This window comes from Globicephala melas, chromosome 1 (genome assembly GCF_963455315.2).
Source record: "Globicephala melas chromosome 1, mGloMel1.2, whole genome shotgun sequence".
NCBI lineage: Eukaryota > Metazoa > Chordata > Mammalia > Artiodactyla > Delphinidae > Globicephala > Globicephala melas.
The window spans coordinates 27,238,480-27,259,710 of record NC_083314.1 but is presented as its reverse complement, the minus strand read 5'-3'; the positions used below and the strand labels follow the sequence as shown (position 1 = coordinate 27,259,710).

At 36.2% G+C, this 21,231-nt stretch overlaps 1 protein-coding gene across 3 annotated transcripts in view; it reads right to left on the bottom strand.

Annotated features, from left to right (window-relative positions):
• AKT3 (AKT serine/threonine kinase 3) overlaps positions 1–21,231 on the bottom strand; it is a 395,398-nt gene that overhangs the window by 321,445 nt on the left and 52,722 nt on the right. Inside the window, exon 4 of one of the 3 annotated variants that reach the window (XM_060307050.1) lies at positions 6,199–6,259. The exons of the other annotated variants lie outside the window; for them this stretch is intronic. Within the exon in view, the coding sequence (XP_060163033.1) occupies positions 6,199–6,259 (61 nt within the window). The remainder of the gene's footprint in view (positions 1–6,198; positions 6,260–21,231) is intronic. 3 annotated transcript variants of the gene reach the window in all.

Sequence of the window (21,231 nt, the reverse complement as noted above, 5' to 3'; positions counted from 1 at the left end):
ATACTTCTACATGTACCTGTCCAGTTATCCCAGCACCATTTATTGAAGAGGCTGTCTTTTCTCCACTGTATATTCTTGCCTCCTTTATCAAAGATAAGGTGACCATATGTGCGTGGGTTTATCTCTGGGCTTTCTCTCCTGTTCCATTGAACTATATTTCTGTTTTTGTGCCAGTACCATACTGTCTTGATTACTGTAGCTTTGCAGTATAGTCTGAAGTCAGGGAGCCTGATTCCTCCAGCTCTGTATTTCTTTCTCAAGACTGCTTTGGCTATTCGGGGCCTTTTTCGTTTCCATACAAATTGTGAAAATTTTTGTTCTAGTTCTGTGAAAAATGTCAGTGGTAGTTTGATAGGGATTGCATTGAATCTGTAGATTGCTTTGGGTAGTAGAGTCATTTTCACAATGTTGATTCTTCCAATCCAAGAACATGGTATATCTCTCCATCTATTTGTATCATCTTTAATTTCTTTCATCAGTGTCTTATAATTTTCTGTATACAGGTCTTTTGTCTCCTTAGGTAGGTTTATTCCTAGACATTTTATTCTTTTTGTTGCAATGGTAAATGGGAATGTTTTCTTAATTTCACTTTCAGATTTTTCATCATTAGTGTACAAGAATGCCAGAGATTTCTGTGCATTAATTTTGTATCCTGCTACTTTAAGAAATTCATTGATTACCTCTAGCAGTTTTCTGGTAGCATCTTTAGGACTCTCTATGTATAGTATCACATCATCTGCAAACAGTGACAGCTTTAATACTTCTTTTCTGATTTGGATTCCTTTTATTTCTTTTTCTTCTCTGATTGCTGTGGCTAAAACTTCCAAAACTATGTTGAATAAGAGTGGTGAGAGTCGGCAATCTTGTCTTGTTCCTGATCTTAGTGGAAATGGTTTGTTTTTCACCGTTGAGGACGATGTTGGCTGTGGGTTTGTCATATATGGCCTTTATTATGTTGACGAAAGTTCCCTCTATGCCTACTTTCTGCAGGGTTTTTATCATAAATGGGTGTCGAAAGCTTTCTCTGCATCTATTGAGATGATCATATGGTTTTTATGCTTCAATTTGTTAATATGGTGTATCAGGTTGATTGATTTGCGTATATTGAAGAATCATTGCATTCCTGGGAAAAACCCCACTTGATCATGGTGTATGATCCTTTTAATGTGCTGTTGGATTCTGTTTGCTAGTATTTTGTTGAGGATTTTTGTATCTATGTTTATCAGTGATATTGGCTTGTAGTTTTCTCTCTTTGTGACATCCTGGTCTGGTTTTGGTATCAGGGTGATGGTGGCTTCGTAGAATGAGTTTGGGAGTGTTCCTCCCTCTGCTATATTTTGGAAGAGTTTGAGAAGGATAGGTGTTAGCTCTTCTCTAAATGTTTCATAGAATTCACCTGTGAAGCCATCTGGGCCTGGGCTTTTGTTTGTTTGAAGATTTTTAATCACAGTTTCAATTTCAGTGCTTGTGAATTGTCTGTTCATATTTTCTATTTCTTCCTGGTTCAGTCTTGGCAGGTTGTGCATTTCTAAGAATTTGTCCATTTCTTCCAGGTTGTCCAATTTAATGGCATAGAGTTGCTTGTAGTAATTTCTCATGATCCTTTGTATTTCTGCAGTGTCGGTTGTTACTTCTCTTTTTTCATTTCTAATTCTATTGATTTGAGTTTTCTCCCATTTTTTCTTGATGAGTCTGGCTAATGGTTTATCAATTTTGTTTATCTTCTCAAAGAACCAGCTTTTAGTTTTGTTGATCTTTGCTCTTGTTTCCTTCATTTCTTTTTAATTTATTTCTGATCTGATCTTTATGATTTCTTTCCCTCTGCTAACTTTGGGGGTTGTTCTTCTTTCTCTAATTGCTCTAGGTGCAAGGTTAGGTTGTTTGAGATGTTTCCTGTTTCTTAAGGTAGGATTGTATTGCTATAACTTCCCTCTTAGAACAGCTTTTGCTGCATCCCATAAGTTTTGGGTCGTCGTGTCTCCATTGTCATTTGTTTCTAGGTATTTTTGATTTCTTCAGTGATCACTTCGTTTTTAAGTAGTGTATTGTCTAGCCTCCATGTGTTTGTATTTTTTCAGATCTTTTCCTGTAATTGATATCTAGTCTCATAGCATTGTGGTCGGAAAAGATACTTGATACAATTTCAATTTTCTTGTACTTACCAAGGCTTGGTTTGTGACCCAAGATATGATCGATCCTGGAGAATGTTCCATGAGCAATTGAGAAGAATGTGTATTCTGTTGTTTTTGCATGGAATGTCCTATAAATATTAAGTCCATCTTGTTTAATGTATCATTTAAAGCTTGTGTTTCCTTATTTATTTTCATTTTGGATGATCTGTCCATTGGTGAAAGTGGGGTGTTAAAGTCCCCTACTATGATTGTGTTACTGTCGATTTCCCCTTTTATGGCTGCTAGTATTTGCCTTATGTATTGAGGTGCTCCTATGTTGGGTACATAAATATTTACAATTGTTTTATCTTCTTGGATCGATCCCTTGATAATTATGTAGTGTCCTTCTTTGTCTCTTGTAATAGTCTTTATTTTAAAGTCTATTTTGAAGTTTTTAATTTTGATGAGGTCCAATTTATCCATTTTTCATTGGTTGCTTGTGCATTTGGTATCAAATCTGAAATACCACTGCCCAATCCAAGATCACAAAGATTTATGCATTTTCTTCCAAGAGATTTATAGTTTTAGCTTTTATGTTTAGGTCTTTAATCCATTTTGAGTTATTTTTTGTACACAGTATGAGGTAGGGGTCTAAATTGATTCTTCTGCATGTGGAAATCCAGTTGTACCAGCATCATTTGTTGAAGACTATTCTCCTGCAGTGAATGGTCTTGCTACGTCTGTCAAAAATTTACCAGAGTTGTATAAGTTTCTCAACTCTCAGTTCTCTCCCATTGATCTATGACTACCCTCCATGTCTCTTTTTGACTACACCACCTAGCACAGAACCTGAAATATGAAAGCACTCAGTATAGATTTGGTAGGTGAATAAATCCCTTGTCAATAATAAAATGATTAAAGTGTGAGTTGAGCAATACCTTAGGGAGCATTATCCTAACCCAGTATTTAAAAAGCAAGAAACTGAGGCCTAAGAGAGGTCACCTGACTAGCTCAAAGGCAGAGAACAAATTACCTAAGAGCCAGAGGCAGGACCTGAATTCAGCTTTCCTAACGTCTGGTGCAGGGCTCTTTCCATAATATCATGCGGCTTTCTCAACTAAACTGAATTGCCTTAACATCTGCCAATGTGTCTGCCTATGAGAACCAGCATGTATATTAGAGACAGGCACGTATCCTAATACTTAATCATAGGGGAACTCTTCATAAGTATAATTCACCAAAAAGCCTTACAATCAAAATGGGCCAGGAAATCATTAATATACCACTGAATGCAATGTTTCCCTCCAGACAACTGTCTTCTAACTTCACTTTCAGCTCAAGAACGTAGCTAGTCATACTTTCAGTCCTTAGATTATTCTAAATAGAAGAAAACCATTTGTGCGACAGTAAAAATAATAAAGCAATCAGCCACCTAGTTCCATTACCCTGCTCTCCTTACCATTTCCCACCATCATTGTGATGCTTCACTCACTACTAACTGTTTTAAAGAATGTAGAAATAGAGCAATCATCATAAATGTAACTTTCCTCTACCAACCAGCAATTAGTCTGCCTCTTTCCAAAAACCAGAGAAATTTTACAGCAGCAGAACAGAAAAATAAAGGGAAACAAGCAAATACAGGAGAAGCCTTCTAAAAGATATATGGAGGATGTATGATTTAGAGGTAAAGGGAAGACACTAAGTGTTCAAACTTAATACTACATTTATGCATACAAGTAAGGGAAATGCTGTCCATGCAAATGTTGTGTATACAATATGTATGAGCAGATCATGAATTTTCCTATAGTCAAGAATATATTCGGCCTTCAGTTTAAACTACCTCTTCTCAAAATCTTCCCGAGTCACCCAAGCACAATTAACTTGTCCTTCCATAGTGCACCCACTCTTCCTTCTACAGACTCCATAACTGTAATGATTATAGCGTATTTTATTTTATTTATTTATTTTGCGGTACGCGGGCCTCTCACTGTTGTGGCCTCTCCCGTTGTGGAGCACAGGCTCTGGACGCGCAGGCCTTGCGGCCATGGCTCGCGGGCCCAGCCGCTCTGTGGCATGTGGGATCTTCCCGGATTGGGGCACGAACCCGTGTCCCCTGCATCGGCAGGCGGACTCTCAACCACTGTGCCACCAGGGAAGCCCCGATTATAGCATATTTTAATAGTTACCTCACAAGTTTGTCTCCCTTCTAAACCATCATCTCACTGTGGGCAGAAACCATGTGTTTTTAGTGTTGTGTTCAGCGTAGAATTTAGCATAGCCCTGGCACATAGCAAGCACTTTATATTTCTCTGTCGAATGAACATTTTCAAAATGTTTGTAACACTGAACATACCTGTTCAAAAGTATCAATAAGAAGAAATGTATTCATTCTTGCTGTGATAATTCCCAAATGTTATAGTTCACATATATACAGTTGTCATACTGTATATACACTTAGAGTATACGTACTTAGGTAATATATGTCATACACTTCCTTACTCTAAGTACAAACTTCAAAGTTGGCCAATCTGCTAAAAACAAACAAATCTAATTCAATATGTTTAGAGCTGAATGTTGTAGTGTTCACCATCTCTGCTAATAATGCAATTTTATACTCTTAGCCAAAAACACAATAAAAAGTTCGAGACTAATCAACCACAAGCAGCAGGATCTAAGTGGTGTCTTACGAAGGAGATGGGGAACCCTCTCTATAGAAACACGTAAAGGAGTTCTTGAGGGCAAGATATTCTATGTTCACCAAAAAGAATTATAGATTAAACAAAAAAAATAAAATGACTGTCAAATACTGGTCTACTGGTAAATGTAAAAGCTTTGGAGTCTGAAAGTCCTGATTTTAAGATGTGCCTAGGGCTTCCCTGGTGGCGCAGTGGTTAAGAGTCCGCCTGCAAATGCAGGGGACACGGGTTCGTGCCCCGGTCCGGGAAGATCCCACATGCCATGGAGCGGCTAGGCCCGTAAGCCATGGCCACTGAGCCTGTGCGTCCGGAGCCTGCGCTCTGCAATGGGAGAGGTCACAACAGTGAGAGGTCCACTTACCGCAAAAAAAAAAAAAAAAAAGATGTGCCTCTGATGTGACCTCTTTAGGAAGGTCACTTCACCTGTCTGTGCCCCTTTCAGTTCCTCTTTTGTAAAATGTGAATAAGAATGCCTATCTCACAAAGCTCCCTTTGGGGATCAAATGATATTGTATAAAGGACCTGGCACAGATGCTCAGACACTAGCATGTAACAGTGTTCATTCCCTTCCTACCTGGCAACATGTTGTCACTTAAGGAGCAGAGTCAGAAAACTCTCTTGGCTGAAAATATTTCTCCCAACAGATGTCAGTCAATGTTTCAAGTTTCACCAAAAGGAAATTCTGTTTGGATTTTCAAAAGCCCCAATTAAATGTTAAAAAATCTGCCACTTAATGTATCTATTTGTCTTTCAGAGGTAACCTGTCAAGGCCCTAAAGTACTGGGGGATTTCTTTTGATAAAGATAAAACAGCGAAAGGCCTATCTATGGAGGATAACTCCTAAATGAGGAGGTTGAAGAAACAAGGAAATAGCAGTGAAAGGGTCCTAGAGAAAAACTTTTTCTACTTTATAATATTACAATCAGTCTCATCTAACTACATACTACTACATACACTCATAGAAAATCCATAAATTCATCAGTAAACCTGCATGCCAATTTAAGGTTATATTATTAAGAAGTGAAATTTCTGTTATTAAAACAAAAAAGATAAGTCCCAAACCACAATTTAATGATGTATTTCTGACCACTATTACCAAAGAAAAGATGTAGTCTGGGATAAACTATTGGCTCTATGTTCCTGCAAACTGTCGACTGTGTGCTCACAGTGTGAATTTTGATAAAATTGTAGTACAGATGGCATGATAGCTCTGTCATATAAATTATTAATAAATTTACATAAAGAAAAAACTCAAAACCATTCCATTATCTTTACAGACCTGACCAAGACAATGTAATGTCCCAACTTACACTTCAAATTTATTCCTATTATGAAGGTGCAACCACTACCACTTTTTTTTCCAAGTCCAGCCCAAATTCTCAGTCACTCACCCGCCCTCCATCTTATGAATCCTGTGCTTCCTCTCCGCCTGTGGCCTCCACCAAAGGGACTCTATAAAGTAAATGTGGAGAATTATTGCCAAAAGTGAAAGAATTAGAGATACTTAAAGTCCTAGAAAGGCTAATAAACCTTTGATTCATTAACTTAGAGAGGAGAAAGTAAATCCACAAGCTAGAGGATAGGAATATATTATACTCCAATTCTAAAATGTCAAAATATGTCTAAGATTCAAAATGTCTAAAACAGAACTTTTCAAAATCCAGCAAAACAAATTTAGTATTATTTGTGGATGAAGATATAAATGATATTTCTGCCTTCCTGGGCTCACAGAAAAACTCATCCTTATCAATGAAATCAGAGAAAAGAAAAATAAAGATTTGAATAAAAACAATTAAGAATTGCATTTTAAAGATCATATACATACAAACAATATTAAAGGTTCTCTTTTCTTCTACTCTTAGAATTTTTATGCTACATCTATAAACCTAACATTTGCATCCATCTTCTCCTTGTCTCTTGATAGAGTGAAGAAAGCACCTCTAATCAGAATGCCTGCAATCCTGCTCTTCTTCCTACATTTCTCTTCATAATTAATCACATATCCTCCATCAATGAAGAGAAAAATCACTAATGCATCTGCAATTTTCCTCCATTACCCCATATGCAAAATTTATGCCGTCAAAATAATGACAATGATGACAACAGGTTAAACACATCACTTTTTATGTTAGAGGCACAGTGCTAAATGCTTTCCATAAATTATTTAATTCTCAAAACCACTGTATAAGATAGTGCTATGGACTGTTTGTGCCCCCGCCACAAATTCATATGTTGAAAGCCTAACCCCCAGTGTGATGGGGCCTTTGGGAAGAGATTAGGTTTAGATGGGGTCACAAGGGTGGGGCCCTCATGATGGCATTAGTACCCTTATAAGAAGAGACATCCAAGAGCTTGTTGTGTCTCTTTCCACCTAGTGAGAACACAACGAAAAGGTACTACCTGCAAGCCAGGAAGAAAGTCCTCACCAGAACCCAAAAATGCTGAAACCATGCTCTCAGACTTCACAGCCTCCAGAACTGTGAGAAATAACTTTCTGTCATTTAAGCTGCCCAGTCTACGATATTTTGTCATGGCAGCCCAAGCTAATTCCCCATTTTACGAGTGAGAAAACTATGGCTTAAATAGGCTAAATAACTTTCCTACAGAGGATCCAGGCTACAGTGGTAGAGTCGGGATTTAAACCTGGCTTTTAGCTAATACTGTTCCACTAATGTCTCTACAATATTGAGTTCCTAATAAGTAACCAACTATGTTATGTGCAAGAGATCAAAATAAAGGTGCCTTTAAAAACTCATACATCTAATCATATATTATAAACAAACATATGGACTGCCAAAGTATGAATTTCTCCAGGTTCGGTACCCAAGAAATGTTTATTGAAATAAACAGAAAAAACATCAAACAATAATACAATGTGTTGAGTGTTGTATGAGTAAGTCAAATAAAGTAACACAAAGGTTTCCAGAAGGAAGCAATTAATTCCAGGGGTGAGTAAGACAACTATTATAAGATAGGTAGAGTATGAAAAAAGTCATAAGTAAATGAAAGGCAGTCAGAACAGGGTATAATTAATTACATTTGGTGGGAATTTATCAGGGATTACTAGTAGATGTTACATATAAGCTGTCTCTTCAAAGATGAATAGAATATCACTTTTGGAATAAGAGATCATTGTAGGTTAAATGGACTATATGGACAAAAACATGGAGTTTGAAAATGTAGCTGCCTGTTCCTTTTTGATCCCATATTCAACACTGTAGTTTACAGTATAAAATATCTTAACAGATGCCCCTGTCTCTCATAGCTTCCTTTTTCAAACCACTCTACAGAAAGTATAAAAGTAATCATCCTAAAACACAGATCAGATTGGCTCCTTGTTCAAAAACATTCGATAGTCCTACTCTGCCTACAAGATACTATTTAAATTCCTCAGACTAGAATGTTAGGTCTCTCACAATCTGTCGCTGTTTTTCCTTTCCTTCCCAATTCACCTTGAGTCATGATTCCTCTACACTGAAGCTACACCGGATTGTTTGCTGCTCTTAAGCAGGCCCTGTTAAAATGTCCCCCACTGGACCATGGCACATCTTCAAGACTCATGTAAAAGAACTTCTTTGGAAATATAACTTTGCCTATTGTCTCACTTATTACTCTGTCTTATGTTAGTTACATTCCTACATGTATGTCTCTATTAAAGACTACAAGCTCTTTGAGAGATGACCCCTACCCTACAGAGTTATTTAAAAAAAAAAATTGAATCAAATCTTTGAGTCTATATGTCTAGGTACTATACAAGGAGCTGAACGTTAAAATGCAATATCATAAGAGCACTACTAGACAAATACACAGAGTATTACGACAATCACCCAACTCAGCCTGCAGAGGTGCAGAACAGCTTCCCACAGAACATGACTAATTGATTCTTAAAAGATGAATATGAAGAAGACATAGGTAAAACACACACACACAGGTATGAAACAGTGCCACGTGTTAGAAGAAATTCAATGTTGCTAGAATGTAAAATATGGAGCCAGAAGTGGCTAAGTTATAAAGCTATAGAGACAAAAAGGCTGCATACAGTGTGTTGAGAAACACTTTATGCTGTGGGCCAGTGGTTTAGAATTAGTAAAAAGCCCCAATTCATACTTCGCCAAAACCAGGTGTAAGTTATACTGTAAGACATTTAAAAAATTGAATTAAACAGGTGGTACTGATATTTGCAAGTCTCAAAAGTCAAACAGATTAAAAAGGTATACAGTAAAGAGTCTCATCACACCTCTGTCATCTGCCCAGTTCATACCCTACTTCCTGGGGAAAAGTGTTAGTTTCTTCTTTTTCCGTCCAGAGTTCCTTATGCCAATAGAGCAAATAAATCTAGTTCCCCTCCTTTACACAAAAACTGCTGTATAATATGTTCTGCACCTTACTCTTTTCCTTTTTACTTGCAACGATTTTTCCATGATTTTCCAAATAAATACTATTCTTCCTATTCTTCTTCAACTGCATAATATTCCATTATACTGCTGTATCATTATTTACTTAACCTATCCACTATTAATGGACATTTGAGCTTTTGTTTCACTCTACTACAATATATTGTTTTGGTTGACACATATGAAGAAAATCTAGCCTTATGCAGATATGACTAGAGAAAGGGACAAAAACGTTAATAAAGTTTTCAGATTATTGTGGATAATCTCCAAATCTTTTGCTATTACACACAATATTTGTATGAATAACCCTGTACATACATCATTACAAAATGTGAAAATATACCTGAAGGATACATTCCCGAAATGGGAATATACATTTGTAATTTTGATATATATTATCAAATTGTCCCCAGAGAAACAGAACCAGTGTAGATTTCCCACCAGCAATGAATAAGCAGTGACACTGCCTGGTTCCTCAGAGGATCCTAGGGAAATCTACCTTTTAAAATCATAATCAAGGAAGAAGAATCCAGAAGAAGCATGACATAAACAATCAAACAGGTCAAGAAAAAAACAGGAATTATGAGGTTTTGGAGTACAAGCAGGAAGACATGATTGGTCTCTAGTGTCAAATATTACCAGAGAGATCTAATAATTAATAAACTAAACTATAAAACTTAAATAATTAAAGCAGTATGGTTAGCCATGCAAAAATAGAACAAATCAAGATAGAATAAAAAACATACAGTAATGAAGAATAAAGGTAATTAAGAATAAAACAAAGATAATACTACTCCCCACGAAAAGGAATCAGAGCTCCCTGGAGAAATTAGTTGATTCTAGAGCTGGGAAACTATATGGTGAGCCTGGAATATTTTACTGTGTCAGAAAGTCTTCACAAATTGATGGGAACATGTCAAAAGAATATAGAGCTAGCTTTTCAGGGCTTACATGGGCCAAATCTAGGATAATTTGAGCATTTCAGAATTAATAATGATGGGAAAAGACTATAATCCATTGAATAAATTAGCATAAAAATAGGAGAACTTTTTTGAATAGAAGTTCTCATGAAGGAGAACCTTTTTTTGTAGTGAAAAGTCAATTAAAATTAGAAAGGAACAACAATATTAGAAAATCACCATGAATAACAAACAGCTGGCTCAAACAAGAACAATAATTGGATGGTGAAACTCGTGGGCCAAAGTTTGAGGAGCAACCAGATATTTATATGGTCACAAAGTATCACACCACAGGACTTCCCTGGTGGCACAGTGGTTAAGAATCCACCTGTCAATGCAGGGGGCACAGGTTCGAGCCCTGGTTCGGGAAGATCCCACATGCCACGGAGCAACTAAGCCCATGCGCCACAACTACTGAGCCTGCGCCCTAGAGGCCGCGAGCCACAACTGCTGAGCCTATGTGCCTAGAGCTCATGCTCCACAACAAGAGACGCCACCACAGTGAGAAACCCGCACACCTCAACAAACAGTAGGCCCGGTTTGCCACAACTAGAGAAAGCCTGCCTGCAGCAACAAAAAGCCAGTGCAGCCAAAAATAAAAAATCAATAATAAAAAAAAGGTATCATACCACAAGATTCTTATTAATTACAGAGGGAATAATAATAACCTTACAATGGAGAAGAATCTTGGTAGACACCATTGTAACCAGTGATCAAAGTTAACATCACCAGGATTGGGACGAAGCAATATCATGTGCTTCCTGATTAAAGAAGACTAAAGAGACATGACAACTGATGTATCAGTTGCATGACCAGACATCACGATGTCACATAATGACTCTTGCATGATGATCCAAGATTTTTTTTGGAGAGGGAGGGCTTATAAAGGTTATTATTGACAATATCTGGATAACAGCATTGTGTCAATGTTAATTTCTTAATTTTGATAACTATACTTCAATTATGTAAGATAACGTCCTACTTTTAAGAAACACACACTTAAGTATATAAAGGTAAAAGGGTCATCATGTCTCAAACGGTTCAGAAAATCTATGTATTTGAACCTAAATATCTTTAAATATATTTAAAATATTTCTATATATTTTAAATACCATATATTGATGGGGAAGGAGGAACAAAGCACTGAGACAGAGAGGAAATGACAGGGAGGATAAGGAGAGAAAAAAGAAATGCAAATGTGGAAAATGTTAACATTTGAGGAATGAGCATATGGACTTCTCTGTACATCCGCCTCTGTCAAATGTCATATTCTTTGTCCATTTTTCTATTTATCTTTTTCTTAATGTTTTATGGACACACACTATAATAAAAATGTTAATCCTTACTTTTTTCCCCAATATGTGATGGTTTTTGTTACACAGAAGATTTAGTTTTTACAAAATCAAAACTTTAAAAATTCTTAATGCTACAATAATGATGATGTTTGGGTGATATGGTTATGGATGCTTTATTTGTTTTAAGTTTTTTTAACTTATCTGTATTTCACAAATCTTTACTAAGCACCTATTAATTTTTTAATGAAAAAAGGGTTATACTTTTATATTCCTTAAGCAAAATCCCAGCAGAACTCTTCATAGAACCTGACTCTAAAAATCAAATGGATTTATTTAACAACTTCTCTCTTAATAACCTTTGGAGACAAGAAGAGCTAAGCCAATAGTGAAGAAGAGTAAAAAGAGTTTGAGACTTGCCTTAGAGAGATCAGTACTTGTTGTAAAGTGGTATTGGTACAGGAATGAAAAAGCAGGCTAAAAGAGAGTAGAGAGAGCCCGGAAGCAAACCCACATATAAAAAAAACAATATGATGGATTACTCAACAAATGAGATTGAGGCAATTATTATACTTTTAGAAACATAATAAGATTAGAACCCCTTCTTAACACCCCCCCCACACACACACAAAACATAACATCCTCAAGGTGGAATAAAGAAGAACTAAATGTGAAATAACTTTTAGATATCTTATTAAAAAATGTAAGACACTCTGGTAGTGAGGCTCCAAGACAGCCTTCAGTGATCCTCTCACACCGGTATTCCAGTCTCAGTATGGTCTCCTCCCACAATGAACAGGCTGAGTGACAGTCTGTGACTTCAAAGCCTAGATCATAAAAGACATTAGTTTCCACTCTGATCTCCTGGCTCACTCATTCAGGGGCAGTCAGCCTCCAAATTATGATAACACTCAAGTGGCCCTAGTAAAGGATCACATCAAGAGGAACTGAGTCCTCCAACCAACAGCCTACACCAACTCACTGGCCATTTGAGCAGGCTATCTTTAAAAGCAAGTCCTCCAGCCTTAATTAAACCTACAGATGATTGAAGCCCTGACTGACATGTTGACTGCAACCTCATAAGAGACCAAGATCATAACCACACAAACACCCTGCTCCCAGAAATGAAAAGAAATAATAAATATTTATTGTTTCTTTTAACCAAATAGGTTTTGCTGGTAATTTGTTATGCAGCAATAGACAATAAATAAAGACTATTGTTATAACCTCAATGTAGGAAAGGAAGTTCTTAAAAATTATAAGAACTATAAGAACTATAAGAATTATAAGAAGCAAAATTATAAAGGAAAAGATTGACAAATGTATCTATATTGAAAATGAAAGGTTTTGGTACAAAAAAGTTAGTACTCATACAACTAAAAGGACAAGCCACAAACTAAAAGAAAATATTTATAATTCAAATAACAAATAATGAATATCAATTCTTGAAAAATTCCTACAAATCAACAAGGACAAACCATCTAATACAAAAAAGGGAGTGGGGCAAAGAGTAGAAAATGCAATTTATGAAAGAAATTACGTAGCAATAAACATATGAAAAGAACTAGAAACCCCATTAATAACCTGAGAAATTCAAATTTAAAACACCAAAATACCAATTCTCACACATCAGAATGACAAAACTTATGTGTGACAAGAAAAGTCTCACAAACTGCTGGTGGAAGTAAAGTGTTAACAACCACTTCAGAAAATATACAAAATCTAGTAAAGGTGAAGGCAGAGCATACCCTATGACCTAGCAATTTTCTATTTGCAATAAAAATTTCACATATACATGGGGAACATACAAAAACATTCGTTGCAGCACTGCTTGCAATAGGTAAAAAACTGGCAACCTCTTAAAGCTCTTCAACAGAACAGTTTTAAAAAGCGTGGTTTATTCATGCAAAACCACGCAGCAGTGAAAATGAAGAAATCAGAACTCCGTGTATCAATGTAAATACACCTTAAAAACATAACACTAAAAAAAGGTTTATAAAGGCTATCAGCTGATTTTTCAGCAGAAACTGCAGACCAGAAGAGAGTGGCACAATATATTTAGAGTGATGAAAGGGAAAAACCTACAACCAAGAATGCTCTACTCAGCAAGGCTCTCATTCAGATTTGATGAAGAAATCAAAACCTTTACAGACAAGCAAAAGCTAAAAGAATTCGGCACCACCAAACCACCTTTACAGCAAATGTTAAAGGAACTTCTCTACATGAAAAAGAAAAGGCCACAACTAGGAATAAGAAAATTACGAAATAAAAAACATCACCAGTAAAGGGAAACATACAATAAAGGTAGGAAATCATGAACACACACAAAGCTAGTAGGGAGGTTAAAAGACAAAAGTAGTAAAATCATCTCTATCTACAATAAGGGATACACAGAACAATTAGATGAAAAATACAGTGTCAAAAACAGTAACTGTGAGGGAAGGAGAGTACAAATGTAAGGTTGTTAAAATGTATTAGAAAGTGAGAGATCAGTAACTTAAAACAACCAAGTATACATAGAGAGTGCCCTACAAAAACCTCATGGTAACCACAAACAATTCACTTTGTTATAAAGCAGAAACTAACACACCACTGTAAAGCAATTATACTCCAATAAAGATGTTTAAAAAAAAAAAAACCTGTAACAGATATACACACAAAAAAGAAAAGGGAATCCAAACATAACACTAAATAAAGACACTCATCAAATCACAAGAAGAGAACAAAAGAAGAATGGGGGGGAGACCTACAAAAACAAATTCAAAACAATTTAAAAAATGGCAACAAGAACATACATACTGATAATTACCTTAAAGGTAAATGAACTAACCAAATGCTCCAGCCAGAAGTCTTGGACTGACTGAATGGATACAAAACAAGATCCACATATATGCTGCCTACAAAAGACGCACTTCAGATCTAGAGACACATAGAGACTGAAAGTGAGGGACTGAAAGGTATTCCAGGCAAATGGAAATCAAAAGAAAACTGGAGTAACAATACTCATATCAGACAAAATAGACTTTAAAACAAAGACTGTTACAAGAGACAAAGATGGACACTCATCCATCTATGATCAAGGGATCAATCCAAGAAGAAGATATAACAATTATAAAATACATGCACCCAGCATAGAAGCATCTCAATATATAAAGAAAATGTTAACAGACATAAAAGGAGAAGTCGACGGTAATACAAGAATAGTAGGGGACTTTAATGCCCCACTTACCATCAATTGACAGATCATCCAGACAGAAAATCAATAAGGAAACACCGACCTTAAGTAACACATTAGACCAAATGTACTTAATTGATATATATAGAGAGCATTCCACCTGAAAGCAGCAGAATACACATTCTTTTCAAATGCACATGGAACATTCTCCAGGACAGATCACATGCTAGGCCACAAAACAAGCCTTGGTGAATTTAAGGAAATTGAAATCGTATCAAGCATCTTTCCCGACCACCAGGTTGTAAGACTAGAAATCAACTACAAGAAAAATACTGCTAAAAAACACAAACACGTGGAGGCTAAACAATATGTTACTAAACAACCAATGGATCACTGCAGAAATCAAAGAGGAAATCAAAAAGTACCTAGAGACAAATGAAAACACAACAATGGGACACGGCAAAGCAATTCTAAGAAGGAAGTTTAGAGTAATACAAGCTTACCTCAGGAAACAAGAAAAATATCAACCTAACCTAAAGCAACTACAGAAAGAAAAACAAAACCCAAAGTTAGTAGAAGGAAAAAAATCATAAAGATCAGAGCAGAAATAAATGAAATAGAGACTTAAAAAACAACAGAAAAATCAATGAAACCAAAAGCTGGTTCTGTGAAAAGGTAAACAAAATTGATAAAACTTTAACCAGAGTCATCAAGAAAAAAAGAGACAGGGCCCAAATCAATCAAAATAGAAATGAAAAAGGAGAAGTTATAAACAACACCATAGAAATACAGAAATACATCATAAGAGACTACTCCAAGCAACTACACACCAATAAAATGGACAACCTAGAAGAAATGGACAAATTCTTAGCAAGGTACAGTCTCCCAAGACTGAATCAGGAAGGAACAGAAAATATGAACAGACCAATTAACAGTAATGCAATTACATCAGTAATTTAAAAACTCCCCAAACAAACAAAAGTCCAGGACCAGATGGCTTCACAGGTAAACTCTACCAAACATTTAGAGAAGCATTAACACCTATCCTCCTGAAACTATTCCAAAAAATGGCAGAGGAAGGAAAACTTCCAACCTCATTCTATGAAGCCACCATGACCCTAATACCAAAACCAGACAAAGATATCACAATAAAAGAAAATTACAGGCCAATATCACTTATGAACATAGATGTAAAAATCTTCAACAAAATACTAGCAAACAGAATCCAAAAATACCTTAAAAAGATCACACGCCATGTCAAATGGGATTTGTCCCAGGGACGCAAGGATTTTTCAATATCAGCAAGTCAATGTGATACACCACATTAACAAATTGAAGAATGAAGCAACCTAAACATCCATCGACAGATGAATGGATAAAGAAGATGTAGTACATATATACAATGGAATGTTACTTAGCCTTTAAAATGAATAAAATAATGCCATTTGCAATAACACGGATGGACCTGGAGATTATCATTCTAAGTGAAGTAAGTCAGACAGAGAAAAACAAATATCATATGATATTGCTTATATGAGGAATCTAAAACAAAAATGATATAAACGAACTTATCTACAATACAGACACACAAACTTAGAGAACAAACTTATGGTTACTGGGGGAAAGGGTGCATGGGGAGGAACAGATTGGGAGTTCGGGATTGACATGTACACACTGCTATATTTAAAATAGATAACCAACAAAGACTTACTGTATAGCACAGGGAACTCTGCTCAATACTCTGTAATAACCTAAATGGGAAAAGAATTTGAAAAAGAATAGATACATGTACATGTATAACTGAATCACTTTGCTGTACACCTAAAACTAACACAACACTGTTAATCATCTCTACTCCAATATAAAATAAAATTTTTTTAAAAAAATTGAAGAATGAAAACCATATGATCACCTAAATAGATGCAAAAAAGCATTTGATAAAATTCAACATCCATTTATGATAAAAATTCTCCAGAAAGTGGGCAGAGAGCAAACATACCTCCATATAATAAAGCCCATATATGACAAACCCACAACTAACATCATACTCAATGGTGAAAAGATAAGACAAGGAAGCCCACTCTCACCACTTTTATTCAACACAGTTTTGGAAGTCCTAGCCACAGCAATCAGATGAGAATAAGAAATAAAAGGAATCCAAATTGGAAAGAAAGAAGTAAAACTGTCACTATTTGCAGATGACATAATACTGTACACAGAAAATCCTCAAGTAGCCACCAAAAAACTACTAGAGCTCTAAAAACTACTAATAAATTAGATAAAGTTGCGGGATACAAAATTAATATACAGAAATCTGTTACATTTCTATACACTAACAATGAAATATCAGAAAGAGAAATTAAAGAAACAATCTCATTTATCATCACATCGAAAAGAATAAAATAGCTAGGAATAAACCTTCCTAAGGAGCCAAAAGACCTATACCCCACAAACTGTAAGACACTGATGAAAGAAACTGAAGATGACATAAACATATGGAAAGATACCATTTTCCACAATTGGAAAAATCAATAATTGTTAAAATAACCACATTACCCAAGGAAATCTATATATTCAATACAATCCCTATCAAATTACTGATGGCATTTTTCACAGAACTGGAACGAATAATTTTTAAATTTATATGGAAACACAAAAGACCCCGAATAGCCAAAACAATCTTGAGAAAGAAGAACTCAGCTGGAGGAATCAGGCTCCCTGACTTCGGACTATACTACAAAGCTACTGTCATCAAAGCAGTATGATACTGGCACAAAAACAGACACATAGATCAAAGGAACAGGACAGAAAGTTCAGGAATAAACCCTCACACCTATGGTCAATTAATCTATGACAACAGAGGCAAGAATATACAATGAAGAAAAGACAGTCTCTTCAGTAAGTTGTGATGGAAAAACTGGACAGCTACATGCAGAAGAATGAAATTAGAACATTCTCTAACATTCTCTAACATCTCTAATACGCAAAAAATAAACTCAAAACAGATTAAAGACCTGAATGTAAGACTGGATACTATGATACTCCTAGGGGAAAACATAGGCAGAACACTCTTTAACATAAATTGCAGCAATACTTTTGTGGATCCATCTCCTAGAGTAATGAAAATAAAAGCAAAATTAAATAAATGGGACCTAATTAAACTTTTGCACAGCAAAGAAAACCATACACAAAACAAAAAGACAACCTGAGGAATGGGAGAAAATATTTGTAAATGATGCAATAAACAAGGGATTAATTTCCAAAATATACAAATAGTTCATACAGGTCAATATCAAAAAACAACCTAATCAAAAAATGGGCAGAAGACCTAAAGAGACATTTCTCTAAAGAAAACATACACATGGCCAACAGGCACATGAAAAGATGCTCAACATCGCCAATTATCAGAGAAATACAAATCAAAACTACAATGAGGTATCACCTCACATCAGTCAGAATAGCCATCATCAGAAGGTCTACATAAATAAATGGTGGAGAGTGTGTGGAGAGAAGGGAACCCTGCTATACTATTGATAGGAATATAAATGGGTGCAGCCACTATGAAGAAAAGCATAGAGATTCCTTAAAAAACTAAAAATAGAGTTACCATATGATCCAGCAATTCCACTCCTGGGCATATATCCAGAAAAGAGGAATACTCCTATTTCAAAAAGATACATGCACCCCAATATTCATAGCAGTACCATTTATAATAGCCAAGGCATGGAAGCAACCTAAATGTCCACTGACAGAGGAATGCATAAAGAAGATATGATATATATGATATATATATATATATATATATCATATATATATGTGTGTGTGTGTGTGTGTATATATACATATGTATGTATATATATATAATGGGATATTACCCAGCCATAAAAAAGAACGAAATAATGCCATTTGCAACAACATGGATGGACCTAGAGATTACCATACTAAGTGAAGTAAGTCACACAGAAAATACAAAACTCATGATATCACTTATATGTGGAATCTAAAAAAAAATGATACAAATGAACTTATTTACAAAACAGAAATAGACTCACAGGCACTGAAAACAAACTTATGGTTACCAAAGGGGGAAGCGGGGGAGGTATAAATTTGGAGTATGGCATTAACAGATACATGTTACTATATACGAAATAGGTAAACAAGAGCCTACTGTATAGCACTATATTCAATACTTTGTAATACCCTATAATGGAAAAGAATCTGAAAAAGAATTGGTATATATGTATAACTGAATCACTTTGTTGTACACCTAAAACTATCACAACAATGTAAATCACCTACTTAAATAAAAAAAAAAGTTGGAGAAGATACATGCAGTATGGTATCATTTATACAAAGTTTGAAAACATACTAGTTCTATTATTAATATATGCATATATACATAAGAAAATATTTTAAATATAAATGCATGAGAATGGCAAACACAGAACTAGGTATACCTCTGGATAAGCAGGGTAAAAGGAGATGGAGTAATATGAGAGGGATGCATAAACTTCAAGTGCATCTGTAATGCTCAATTAATTTAAAAAAAAGTATCTGATACTAAAATATTATAAAGCTACAAGACGGGTACATGAGTGCTCATCTTATTATTCTCCATAGTTTTTTGTTTGCTTGAATATTCCAAAACAGAATGCTTTTAATCAAAATACAATGGCAGATAACAAACTTAAGCAATATTTGCAGAAAAGATCAAAAGAGCGTTTATACAGATAGATAAGACAACCCAGCATTACATTCAGTGAATACAACCTGTAAGAGACAAAGTTTTTTTTTCTCTGTAAGAGACAAATGGCATGCAAGAAAAATTAACAAAATTAGAAACTGTAAATACATAGCACAGAAGTACATAGCAAAATGTACAAGCTCAAGCTCATTAATAACACTTCATTCAAAATATATCCATTGAGTGACTAAAGGTCCAGACGCTATTCCAGGCTCTGGGAATACAGCAGTGAACGATATAACTCTCATAGATGAAGCTCATATTCTCGAAGGTGGAGGCAGTCAATAAAAATATAAACAAACAAAAAGTCACGTACTGGTAAATGCTTTAAAAATATTAGAACAGGTGATGTGGTAGAAACGAGGGAGGAAGAAAAGGATACTTTGGGTGTTCAAAGACTCTAGAAGAAGTACACTTGTCCTGAGAAGTAAATAATAAAAAATCCTTCGAAAAGGTAAGGAACGCCTCCTCAGGCTCAGCCTGTACCGGGGCTGCGCTGCGGCCACCTTCTTGCTGGGTACCTTGTTCTCCCTGATCTGCCGGAGCCCGTGAGCTCCGCTGCCCAACTTCACCGTCGCCTAGAGATGGCTGGCTGTTGCAGCCCACCTCCGGGCAGAGGGGGCACCTTCAAGATGCCGGAGGAATAGGACGTGGAGATCACCATCCTCCCCACAAATACATCAAAACTACACTACATGTGGAACAACTCCTACAGAACATCTACTGAACGCTGACAGAAGACCTCAGACTTCATAAAAGGCAAGAAACGCCCCACGTACCTGGCCGAGTGGCTGACAGGGTCTTGGTGCTCCGGCAGGGTATCAGGCCTGTGCCTCTGAGGTGGCACAGCCGAGTTCAGGACATTGGTCCACCAGAGACCTCCCAGCCTTACATAATATCAAACGGCGAAAGCTCTCCCAGAGATCTCCATCTCAATGCTAAGACCCAGCTCCACTCAACAACCAGCAAGCTACAGTACTGGACACCCCATGCCAAATAACTAGCAAGAAAGGAACACAACCACACCCATTAGCAAAGAGGCTGCCTAAAACCATAAGGTCAAACACACCCTGAAAAACACCACTGGACATGGTCCTGCCCACCAGAAAGACAAGATCAAGCCTCATCCACGAGAACACAGGCACCAGTCCCCACCACCAGGAAGCCTACACAACCCACTGAATCAAACATAGCCACTGGGGGCAGACACCAAAAACAGCAGGAACTATGAACCTGCAGCCTGCAAAAAGGAGACCCCAAACACAGTAAGATAAGAAAAATGAGAAGACAGAGGAATATAGAGCAGAAGGAGCAAGGTAAAAACCCACCAGACCAAACAAATGAAGAGGAAATAGGCAGTCTACCTGAAAGAGAATTCAGAGTAGTGATACTAAAGATGATCCAAAATCTTGGCAACAAAATGGAGAAAATACAAGATATGTTTCACAAGGACCTAGAAGAACTAAAGAGCAAACAAACAATGATGAACAACACAATAAATGAAATTAAAAATTCTCTAGAAGGAATCAATAACAGAATAACTGAGGCAGAAGAATGGATAAGTGACCTGGAAGATAAAATAGTGGAAAAAACTGCCACAGAGAAAAATAAAGAAAAAAGAATGAAAAGAATTGAGGACAATTTCAGAGACTTCTGGGACAACATGAAATGCACCAACATTCGAATTACAGGGGTCCTAGAAGAAGAAGAGAAAACAAAGGGACTGAGAAAATACCTGAAGAGATTAATAGTTGAAAACTTCCCTAATATGGGAAAGGAAATAGTCCAGGAAGCACAGAGAGTCCCATACAGGATAAATCCAAGGAGAAACATGCCAAGACACATCTTAATCAAACTATG